Source organism: Anarrhichthys ocellatus, unplaced genomic scaffold, assembly GCF_004355925.1.
Source record: "Anarrhichthys ocellatus isolate YVR2014 unplaced genomic scaffold, GSC_Weel_1.0 scaffold44, whole genome shotgun sequence".
NCBI classification, from domain to species: Eukaryota; Metazoa; Chordata; class Actinopteri; order Perciformes; family Anarhichadidae; genus Anarrhichthys; species Anarrhichthys ocellatus.
The window spans coordinates 1,116,459-1,128,847 of NW_022280074.1; the positions used below are offsets into that span (position 1 = coordinate 1,116,459).

The 12,389-nt window shown below is 41.1% G+C and overlaps 1 protein-coding gene across 2 annotated transcripts in view; it reads left to right on the plus strand.

Annotated features, from left to right (window-relative positions):
* Positions 1 to 11,018, plus strand: part of gnb1a (guanine nucleotide binding protein (G protein), beta polypeptide 1a) — a 31,046-nt gene extending 20,028 nt beyond the window's left edge. For both annotated transcript variants that reach the window (XM_031868764.1, XM_031868765.1), the window contains exons 5-11: positions 3,234 to 3,297; positions 3,655 to 3,817; positions 4,577 to 4,643; positions 5,601 to 5,802; positions 6,041 to 6,257; positions 8,306 to 8,421; positions 8,829 to 11,018. In XM_031868764.1, the coding sequence (XP_031724624.1) occupies positions 3,234 to 3,297; positions 3,655 to 3,817; positions 4,577 to 4,643; positions 5,601 to 5,802; positions 6,041 to 6,257; positions 8,306 to 8,412 (820 nt within the window). In that variant the 3' untranslated portion in view covers positions 8,413 to 8,421; positions 8,829 to 11,018. The remainder of the gene's footprint in view (positions 1 to 3,233; positions 3,298 to 3,654; positions 3,818 to 4,576; positions 4,644 to 5,600; positions 5,803 to 6,040; positions 6,258 to 8,305; positions 8,422 to 8,828) is intronic.
* The last annotated feature ends 1,371 nt before the right edge of the window (positions 11,019 to 12,389 follow it).

The window sequence follows — 12,389 nt, forward strand, 5'->3', positions numbered from 1 at the left end:
GTGCTCGTCCCTTCTCCCGAGGGTCCTCGTCTAACCACGACGTTCTACAATAGCCCACTCTTGACATTTGTACAAAGCGATCTATCACATTAACATATACTCAGTGTTGCAAAAAGCAGGATATTTGTGCACATGCACAATAGGTAATGCATTTTTTGTTGAATGCGCATTGGGCACGCATCAGTCGCTCTATCTGTGAGTGTGTCTACTGTGTGTTGTGTGTGTGTGTGTGTGTGTGTGTGTGTGTGTGTGCGTGTGCGTGTGCGTGCGTGCGTGCGTGTGTGCGTGTGTGTGTGTGTGTGTGCGTGTGCGTGCGTGCGTGCGTGTGTGTGCGTGCTGTGTTTGTGTGCATTGGGGGTGGGGTATGTGGGTAGGGAAAATACTCAAAATGGAGTCAGCCTTTTGTTAGAGCTGTGTTGAGGCGAGATAGCCAAGGAAGATGAAGCAACACTCCGTTCTTCACATAGAACGCCTTTCCCCCTAGAGGAGCGCACACCTCTCACCTCAGCAGCCAACAAGTTAATCACTGCGGTGCTGCTGTGCGTCAGTCCACAGAGAGACCGTTACAGAACTGCTATGTCACCTCATCATCCTTCCAGTCGTGTAGCTAAGAAGAAGTCTACCCCTGTGTTTGCCCACTGTTTGTTTGTTTGTTTGTTTCATCCGTTAATGTTTGACCTCCTGGAGGAGTTGGGGTATTTATTAGACTACCTGCTGAGATTCAGCCGCCCAGAAAGGTCGCACGGAGATGTTTTGACCCATAGTCACAGCTCGGTCTGCTATTTTTAGCCCCATGGAGACACTGCTAGGATTCAGTGGTCGGTTCCCAACAGTTTGAGAAAGAAGTTCAACTTCCCCTCGTAAACCGTTAATGTATATTGAGTTAAATGTTCAGGGTGTTGTACTCTGATGTACCAAAAATCGTTATCTTATAAATTGGTAAATGCCTGTAAAAGGCAAAGCTTTGTAGTTGTACTATTATAATAAAAAAATCTGTAGCTCAAATTTAGGGTTACTGCTGATCATCTTGTTGGTTAAACCCCTTCACAAGCAACTTAATGCCAGCGTTTTATGAATCTCAGAAGTGTAGTATTGACCAATCACATTCAAGCAGGCGTTGGATGAATACAGGTGGAGAGCAAAGAGGCTGAACGCATCGACCGAAATGGTTCTTGTGTGGTCTTCACAAAACGTTTTCTTTCTGGTTGGACAAAGTGAGCTATTTACTAAAATTTGGGACAATAGTTGTTGGTATTGGCGACATGAGCGGGAGGCTGGATGACGACCATTGCACTAGATAACTTGGATCTACATGAAATCAGTGAGTCATAACCACAGCTAGTTTAGTTTGTTGTTGTCGGTTGTTTGGCTTTGCTGATGTAATACAGCATATTTACCTTGTGTTTCTAAGGTGTAGAATTAAGATACTTTTCAAATGAATGTTTATTTGAAGTACTCACTAAGTATGTGAAATTGTGGCTTCATCTTATGATTTTCTTTTGCCGCTATTCACTTAAGCTAAGGCTGAGCGATATTTCAATATTTATCTTTCAATGGAGTCGTGTCGTGATGAACTCATTTATCGAGATACACAATTACGTTGTCTAAATTCATAATGACAAGCACATACTAACTCAAATCTTGAATTGATAATAATGCCGCTCATGGGCACACCCCAGTGTAGGTTATACCAAACTATTGTATTAATGTGATTACTCTGTATTTGTGTGCATGCATGTAAACATAGTGTACAGCTGGAAATAATTATTCATTTTTCTCTTTAATTTCATTTGAAACTGTTACGTTCAATTTGCACAAATTTCTTAGTGACAAGAGAAAATACTCATAACTTTACATTTGTCAAGTACTTAATTTACATAAGTCTATTTTTGTATAGTCCTCACGGTGGGGTTATTTCATATAGACTATTTATTGACTCACCAGAAATCATGCTATATACTTTATGTATGTATGTGTATATATATCTATATATCGTTATCCAGATTTTGGCCGTATAACCCCACCCTAACTTAAGCTGAACAGAGCTCCGGCTGAGCACACGCTCCTCTGCTTGTGTTTGATTAAGTCACTCGACGGCATCACAGTTACTCAAACAGACCTGATGAGTGACGAGCAACACAAACTGGTTGTGAATTCATAAATCACAGCTTTTCCAAACATTGGGCGTCTGTTCCCAACCATGTTGTCGGAGCTCTGTTCTGACGAAAGAGTGAGCGCATCATTGTCTCCTAGCTGACACACACACACACACTTACTCTCTCGCTGGCATTGCAAAAAGGAGCCTAATTTATACATTTTCCTGCTTTTGACATCATCTTTTGATTATTTGAGTTTAATCTGATCATTTTAAGACCAGGAAGTTGATGCTCTGCTTTCAGACTATAATTCCCAGCACAGGCCCTTCTGTCCCTGGCTTATTATCAGCCGGCGTGTGCACATTCGAGCGCGGTAGTTAAGATTTGCGTAGTCCCAGCAGGCCTTGGTGTGTTCACTCCTTCTCCTGGTCCTGTGTGTTTTGGGACTGTCACTGTGGTTACTCTTGTTGGATTCACCCCAGATAGCGGAGCACGGTCACAGACGTACCCGAGAGCCGTCTCTAGAATGCAAAGCAGGGTTAGTAACGGTTCCTATTAGAATAACTGTGCTTCCCACACAGACTTTGCAGGTTTGAGGCACATGAAACATTGAAAGTGAATACGCGATCTTGAAAGTACTCGATAGTGTAATAGAATTCCTCTCTCTGTATCAGTCCGTATTAGGATTAGCACTGTGCGTTCTGTGGAATACTCTGTTGATGCAGCAGCAGCTTTAAAAATAATGCCGTGACATATTTATCTGGTATACAGGTGCTGGATTAAAAGCTTTTATATTCATTACCATGCAGCGTCGTGCATGTCCATTAGTCGTTTCACGTTTGTTTTAATTCACCGTTGTGGCTTTTGCAGTTTTTGTTCTCTGTTTCAAAGAAAGTTGAAGTATGCTCACAACAACATTTTATTTAAATATTCAAGCAGCCATACCCTACCATTTAGTGTCTATCAATCACTGTTATTTGCATTACTGAAGGACAGAGATGACAGAAACTGAGTACCAATATATACATGAACATATCCATTGCAGAATTGCCATTTTTGGATGTGAAACTATTCAAAATGGGCAGTGGACTGGTCATTGAATTGTTCTATAGTTTAAACTATCTTCCTCTTCTTCAGGCTTTTGGTCAGCGCCTCCCAGGATGGCAAGCTCATTATTTGGGACAGCTACACCACGAACAAGGTAAAAACAAAAAACATTTCTTAAGAACTGAAACAATCTCAACGTGGTCATTCATTCTCTTTACCTGCTAATCAAAGCTTAAGCAATGCTCATTACTCATTACTCCCCCTTCTCTGGAAGTTACTTTCATTTAGGTTGACAAAGAGTGCCGAGTTCATAATAACATAATTCACGAGTGTTTGAGGGTGCCAAGTAATGCTATTTATAGTCTGTGTTGTGCCCTTGAAAGGTTAAGATAATATTGCGGACCAACCCTGTCACATGTCTCTCTCCCTCCCTCTGTCTCTCGCTCTCTCTCTCTCTTGCCCATCTGTCACTGCATGCAATCTAATATTGAATCTTCCTCGTCTCTTCCAGGTCCACGCCATCCCGCTGCGCTCCTCCTGGGTAATGACGTGCGCCTATGCCCCTTCTGGGAACTATGTTGCCTGTGGAGGCCTGGACAACATCTGCTCCATCTACAACCTGAAGACCCGCGAGGGAAACGTGCGCGTCAGCCGCGAGCTGGCCGGACACACAGGTAGGCCGGACACATCCGCTAACGCGAACTCATTTACCCATCAGTCCCAGGATGTTTTGAAGGTCAGATCCATCAGTACAGTAAGATTTGGAACCTTCAGGAGCACTGAATTGCCATTAGCACCCAGCAGTCTTAGCTTAGCAGTGACACTACAGAGAAGGTTGCTTTCCACACAAGTTTCAAATTGTCTCTTCATTTATGTGATGAGGAAATAATATCCAATAATCAAAGTCATTCTGTGATTGATGTCTGATATTGATGTTGTTTTAAGCCCAGTTCTATTCATATCCCAGAGATTCCGGTCACATGTTGTCTTTCTCCATTAAAAACAGGAGTTGTTCGAGCCGTGTCCCAGCTCAAACTAATGAAAGTGTTGAGCTCTTAGGCAAGGAGCATTCATCTGATCAGCGTCACATGATGCAGGAAGTGTGTCAGCATTTTAGTTCTTGCTATAGGGAGGCGTACGCACACTCTGCCAGCGAGTAAAAGATGAATTAGGATGAATTATGGAAGCCAGTCATGCACCGGGAGATATCCTCCAGCTTTCCTTTCTGTTCCTGGGAGTGAATTAGTCAATTCTTCTCCTCCACTTCCCAAACTCAGCCCACAATGAATTCTCTGAGGGTGTGATGATAATTTGGAATATAACTTCTTCCTCTGTGCAGACGGTAAAGACCTGAAGCCTCTACTTCTTAATACTATGAAGAAGACAGTCTATCACGAATGAGTTATTCAGTCGGTGTGTTTGATTACTGTCAGGTTACCTGTCCTGCTGTCGCTTCCTGGATGACAACCAGATCGTCACCAGCTCTGGAGACACCACCTGGTGAGTTATGATACTGCAGCCAATGCAACCCAATACTACACAAACTAGAACCCAACTAAAATCAACAGTTTAATATAATTTAATAAAACTGTAATTTGACTTGGCATGGTTACTGGAAACCGGTATTAAACAGGCAAAGGTGCTAAATGATTTAATACTGTGGTATTGATAAACTCTGATGTTGTTTTATCTGTACTAATTTATTATGAAGCTGCAGCCTATCTAGCTCTCTACGTCGGGGCTCCTACACACACACACACACACACAGAGCGAAGTCGCCAGGCAGCAGAGAGGCCGCCGAAGATTACTTGAGTTGAAAACAAGTAAACTCGTTACTGTCTGTGCAACAAAACCTTTGAGAGTAGAAGCCAATACTGATACTTTTTAAACGGGTGTAAACAAGTAGAAAAGCGATATTTCAATCTGCTCTGTCAGCAGTTTATTATATATGTCTTATAGAAGCACAGTGCGCTAGCTCGGCTAATAGCGAATTGCTACAAACAAGCTAAAACCAAAGCTGTCTGTATGTAGTCTAACTGTTTAGCATTGTTTGCCACGTATCTTAAAATTTGGCAAATTCTTGTAAACGTATCTGCTGGCTGAGACAAAGCAGCCATCTTGTCTACCGTCGGTACCTGCAGGCAGTGATGACTGATGTCTGGTTCTTCATTCTTTCTAGACTCAACTCAATCCTGGGTTGTCAGCGATATTATCTATTTTATTGACATTTTAGAATTGTTTCCAGTGAGATATTATTGTCTTTATATAGTGAATTTAGTGTTGTAAGCATTACTTTTGCTGCTCTAGAAACAAAATAAACACAAGTAAATTCAAATTCTATCTTTTTCTAATAATAATATATTAAAAAGCAATTAGTGTGTCATGGAAAAGAACCAATAGGACTAGTCCTAGCCATACCCATCCCTTAATTTGACCGTTTCTTCTGCTTTCTCGCAGCGCTCTGTGGGACATTGAGACCGGTCAGCAGACGACTACATTTGCCGGTCACACCGGTGATGTAATGAGTCTCTCTCTGGCGCCCGACACCAGGCTGTTTGTGTCTGGGGCCTGCGATGCCTCGGCCAAGCTCTGGGACATCAGAGAAGGAATGTGCCGACAGACCTTCACTGGCCACGAGTCGGACATCAACGCTATCTGCGTAAGGCTGCACACGCAAACTCTCCTTTAGATGTTACATATGAATCATAGGAGGGTGTCAGGTCTCAAATCTTTCTTGGCGTGTCCAAGTCGGGTCTATCGGAGCAAATCTCAGGTCCTTGAGGGCAGGTTCAATTCATTAACAAAATACAGTCATTCGAATATTTTTTCATCTATCACTCAGAAGTAAAGGATGTATGCACACAAGTATCAACATGAAAAATCTCCCTTTGTTGCAGTTCTTCCCTAATGGCAATGCCTTTGCCACGGGCTCAGACGACGCTACCTGCCGGCTGTTTGACCTGCGTGCCGACCAGGAGTTGATGGTTTACTCACACGACAACATCATCTGTGGGATCACCTCTGTGGCGTTCTCCAAGAGCGGCCGCCTACTGCTGGCCGGCTACGACGATTTCAACTGCAACGTCTGGGACACTTTGAAGGCCGACCGTGCAGGTAAGCCGGCATACAAGACGAGCGAGAAGAGCTGGAGTATCATGATGTGACGAGTCGATGTTTCCAGGTCTGTTCCATTGAGCCGTCTGAATAACCAGCAGTAAATGTCAAAGTTTGGTGTCAGCTCCAGTCAGAAATGTGGAGAAGAGGTGTGGGAAGAAATTGACCATATCCGTCCCAGCTGTTGATCAGAACCACAGATTTTTGTGTTGTTTCAAGTAAATCTGACGTTATAATTTAGCGGTAAACAGACAGTAGATGAAGTTTAAACATAAGAAATGTGGAGAACTGATCTATAGCTCGGTTTCAGCTCTCCTGTTTTGTACACCTCTGTGCACCTGGTGAGTTCCCTGAAGCATGTTGAGTGTGTATACTGAAATATGAATTACAGATTTATAAAACAGACTTTTTGTTGTATGGACCTTCGCAGATTGAAAACGTACTCATTAGTTTAAAATGCCACATCAGAAATACAGTTAAGCTAGAAAGGTGAACTCTGTAGAGAGCAAATCTCGGCCAGGTGTGTCTGCACCGACCACTGCTATATCAATGCAACCGATCATTGGCTGACTGCTCGTCTAATCGCGTCTTAAAACACACTTCATTTCAAAACTCAAAAAACAAGCAGCAATGTGTGCGAGTTATCGGCTCGAAGTGGTCGTATAGCAGCAGCTGAGTGGCAGTGCTGACTCAGCAGTGTGTGTACTGGTAGCTGTTAGCCAAACACACACATAGCCAAAACAATAACTAGCTGCCCGTACTGCCCGGTGGGGGTTTAGAGTTGTGAGGGAGGAGCCAGCAGGCAGTCAATGGCCGTATTAAACAGTCAATAAAAGATGTTTTTTGAGAAAGTGTGAGTCACTGCAACCACGACGGGTCCTTGAGCATGCGGCCAATAACTGGCAACCAACCCAAAATGTTGAGCAGTTTGCTGCAGCAGAATGCAAGATTAGCCGTGGACAGACACAGAGGTGCAAGCTCACTCACTCACTCACTCACAGACTCAGGCACGCGACTAGCCGCATGACCCTCCTGGCATACATTATAATAACAATAATGATAATAATTTTGACATCATGAAGGCAACAGAACATTTCCAAAACATAGTTATGAAAAGTTTGCTGAGTATTATTACCAGTCAGGAGAAGCATAGAAGAAAGCTTTGAAGGCACTGAATCCAGCCGGCCAGCCAGAGGTTCAAGAACACCTGGTTGGAAGTGAGACGCTGTCGTACAACAACTCCTGCCTGGCTGCTTTAAAAGTTGCAGCTTTATGCTTGTTGAAAAAGAACCTCACATGACATCTGGACTAGCGTCTGGAACACAGCGACAGAAAGCAAAAGGGAAATAAGTTGTGATCATACAAAAGTTAGCTGTTTGGTCATCGCACTAAATGTTACACTAAACATCAAAGGCCTTTTTCTTTAAACTCAAATAGGATAACATTTAGAATGCAGGACTTTTCCTTACTTTAGTAAAAAGTTATTCTTCTTCAACTTCTTTCCAGTTTGATTTTGATGTTAGCTGTTTGATATTGATAATAAGTCAAAGCGGGATAAGATGTGTTTTGTTGTTCCACAGTATAGAAGGCATTAATATATATATATATCTGGAGAGCAGCCGGCATGAATACTTTACAGCTATTGATCGTATAGTGGGTCAGGGATCAGACAAGGCCCACATCTCAGCAGGCCATTTCAAATGCACACACACACACTATTATATTTGATCCATTGGTGGGTGGAATATTGATTACCAGCATATCGGGTCAGTATCAGCCTTCAATAAGTCTAACCTGAATATATCCTGCTCTTTGTGTTTTGAACCAAACAACGGAAACATATCGGGCGTCACAACGACAAATGCCCTGAAACCTTCTTCACCTCGTTCCCCATCTTCCACTTTTAAGAACAGTGATTTAGAAATAATGAATTTACTGTTTTGTCACTTACACTACAATGAGTTTGTTAGCCACGTCCATCCTAGATGGTGGCATTGATCAGACAGAGAAGGTGTGTTTCCGTGTCTCAGCCTCTGGTGTCTCTGCAGGTGTCCTGGCTGGTCACGATAACCGGGTGAGCTGCTTGGGTGTGACCGACGACGGCATGGCCGTGGCAACGGGGTCCTGGGACAGCTTCCTCAAGATCTGGAACTAGAGTCTGAAGGTAAACGAAGGGCTGAGGAATGTTCAGTGATGTGTGAGGTTTGAACCTCATCTAGAGTTTGTATTGACTGCCATCTGGAGGTTGGGAATGAAGGTGCAACATATAAAACCAAGAGAGAAACCAAACATAATATCACATCAGCTGTTATTAATTCTGTTGGATGTCTTTTTACGATGCCTTTTCTTGTTCACATAGCTTCAAACATTTCTTGTCATATTGTTTTGTACATTGAATTTGAACACAAACACGATTTAAAATGTAGTAAAGTTAGCAGTTTTTGTCTGATGAGCGATTACAAATAGTCACACATGATCAGCCCTGAATTTAATGATTTTACCGTGCGGTGGCCAATGAGTCATTTACCTGAATAACGATAATCATATTTTTTTTTCTTTGTTTGTCTCCAGATGGCGTCTGGACTCCAACGTTGAGTGGAAGACCATTCCAACATCACAATGTTCAATTTTATTGCATATCCAATCTTTTCAAAAACACCATGATACTGACTCCAAAACACCCAAAAAATCTATCAAGGGCAAAAATTCTCTCTCTTTCTCTCCCTCTCTCCCTCGCTCTCTCTCTCCCCCCTTCTCATTTGAAAGAGCACAATTGTCTGTCACTCATTTAGCTACAAAAAAATACAAAGCTTGAGGGATTTAGTGGAGGGGAAACGTGTGCATTCCTCCCATGACCATGGTCTGGTATTGTAGTAAGCCACCTCCAAGCAAACATGTCCTGCGTCCTCATTCCACACAGGTCTGAGTGAAGGTTAGTACATGGCGGTGATCGAACTCTTACGAGCTTTTTGGCAATGTTTCTTTTTTTCTTTTCTTTTTTTTTCTGTTGGAGAGAAGTAGATCAGTGAACTGTCAGTTAATGTTTAAAATGAGGATCAAAGCTTTGTTTTATTTCCTTGTCTTTACACATTTTAGAGAATGTTTTTAAGTTTAAAACTAGAAGAACCTCCAGATCATGTCATTTTAAATCCAGCTTTATCCCGCTGGAGAACAAAGTGAGAGAATTGAGCTTCAACAGGGAGTCCTCAAGCCACTTCTGGCCCTTCTGTATATTTAGTCCCATGATACTTTTACCGTTTATTTTCCAGTGTAGTCCACAAATCTTTGTTTGCACAAAAATTAAACTTTGCATATATAGAATAAAAAGTTAACTAACCAAGCACATGCTGTTTATGATGATGAATGCTCGTTTTTAAAACGAAAAACAAACACACAAAAATACAAAACCCATTTTCACCATTCTTACACCTTTTTGTCTGGCGACAGTGTAGAATAATTAAATGAAGATTAACCCATCGGATCATAATCCACCCCGCCCCTCTTTTTTTATTCATTTTTTTTCCTCCTTTAATTTGGTTTGGTTCCCCCTGGTTTCTGTTGCCCATGGTTCGGACCGGTGGTGTGAGTTGGTCAGGTAGGGAGTACCTCCACTTTAGCCCGGTTGCAATCCGGATGTTTCTCTTTTAACAGAGGTGCCCATTCCGTGCTTGGAAATGCAGTTACTACTCTGTGAATGACATGTTGTATAAATCAATGTTTGAAAATAATGATATTGAAACTTTTTAAGTTAAAAATGAAAAAAAAAAAGATTTTGGTTGTCTGCCATGGGTGGGTTATCTCTTAGAATCGCATGCTGTAGAATTGCTTAAAAAGGTGCATATGGAATTAAGTCCTTTGATGTTTTTCTTTAAGAAAATAACCTGTTGAATATATCAATACAATGGTATTTATATTTTTCTTTTTCTTTTTTCTTTTTTTTTTTCTTTTTGTTTTTGGCTACTCCGTGCATACATGATTCAACTAAAATGTCAAAGCTATGCACTTGAGAAGCAAACCCTGCAACATAAACGGTTACTTGGTCCATACTTGGGAGGGATTCCACACATTTAAGAAGTAACGTAAATGTTAAAATTGTACACACATGCATACGTACATTCATTCACCCAAACATACACGATCTCAAATGGAACAAATTGTCATTCCTTCTGTAGCAAACAAAATTCCACTTACAAAGAAAAACATTTTATAACAGGTTTTTTTCTGTCCTTTAATAAAAAATGAAAAAAAAAATCTTGCAGCATCTGAATGGCAGAACTTTCTGTTGTTCCCTTCTCCTTGTAAACAGAGGCGCTCTTTCTTTAGCAGTAGTGACATTTTTTCCATTGTTTTTTTCTCTGCGACATTCTGTACAAAAAAAATGTGCTGTAATTGTACGTTAGGCCTGGAGTTGGCAAAAAATAAAATTAAATAAAAAATATTAAAAATTAATTAAATTCCCTTTTCCTTTTCTCTCTTTCTCCATCAAATAACTGTAGAGCTCTGCACCCCCACTCTTCCCTTTTCACCTTTTGTATTTAATTTTAAAGTCAGTCAGTGTACAACCGAAAGCTGGATGCAAGATAGAAACTATATTAAAATGTACTGTTATTTAAGATGTAATAAAAAGCAGTTTGAGATGACCTACTGTGTTGAGTGTGATTCACTTAGAGCGGTTACCACTGAAGCTAGAATGTTGCAGACTGTTTGGTTTCCCTGTAATTATGTTCAAGTCAAATAAACAATTTCTTATCCACTGTTAAATCAGCCTGGCTTCTCTGTACAGTCATAGTTACTCTCCTACATGCAGTTTGTTCCTTTGCACCGAGTATAAAGGGACGCCTCACAGTCCTGTTTCTATTTGTAGTTATTGTGAGGATAGAAATTAAAACTGCAGACTGGCCATCAACTTGTGATGTGACAAATACAGAAGCTACATACTGTATGCTCACGCTTAGCGAGCACAACTTCTGAGATCTACACGTCTCTTGGAAATACTACCTGATCTTTGTACACCTATTGCACATAAGTATGAAATACAATGAGGGATTTAATATTGATTTAATGTGATTTAACCATAATACATACAGTAATCAAATTCTGGTTAAAGTTAGTGTGAGGAAGTTTAAAAGTGTTATGAAGCAGTCTCAATTTAATACTGATGCCTCTATATGGTCTATTTAAACAAGCTATTTCTATATCGTTATTCTTGGTGCTTGTCATCGTTGCCACCGGGTCAGAGTCCACGTGAACTCTGATGAAATCATACAGATTTACCAGAAAGTCCTTCAGTGTGGCTCCACAGGTCCCCGCTGGGAGTCCCAGGCCGTATTGCTGGGCCCGCTGGAGGGAAGGGAGGCACTGGAGAACCAGGACTGGGGGGGGGGGGGGCAGACTGTCGGACCACGCAAAATTATGAGAATTCTAATGAATATCACTGAACTGGGTTTATGATTCACTATTTGAAACCTTTATTGATGAATGGCTGATAGATGATGATTACCTTTTAAAAGGTAAAATACTTTTTTCTACAAAAAAAAGGTCCCATATATCATGCCTGTAAGGGGAAATACATGAATTGTATTGCACTTTAAATTTAAAAAGCTTTATTCCAAAGGTTTGGTGGATGAATACACTAAATGAACAACCATGAAGTGGTAGATTTGTGTGCAATGAGCCAGACAGTGGCGCTATCACATTGTGGCTGGGCCATAACTTCTTTACTGTATACCCCACGTCCCCGAGTCAGATTCCCATGGACCAACAGGGGGCCAGCACTGGACTTGATTTTTGCCCCCAAGCAAGGTAATTCTGGCTATGCACAGCAGTTAGACCACAATCAGTCCAATTGCATCATTGTCCAGATGGAATCACTATTCAGACAAACTGTAAAAAGTTCCAATTGCCACTTTGGGATGACATGTCGATAGATATATAGAAGGGACTCAATTAGCTTTTCTTAATTTTAAATGTAGAGTTATAAATTAACAATTGAGTAATGTATAGGTATTTAAATACATGAAAGCACAAGAGAAACATCTCTATTCGTTATATCATAAAATAATAATAATCGTTATAACACGATGACCGTACAAACAATATAGTGAATTCAAGTGCTTTCGAAGCTCACTAATT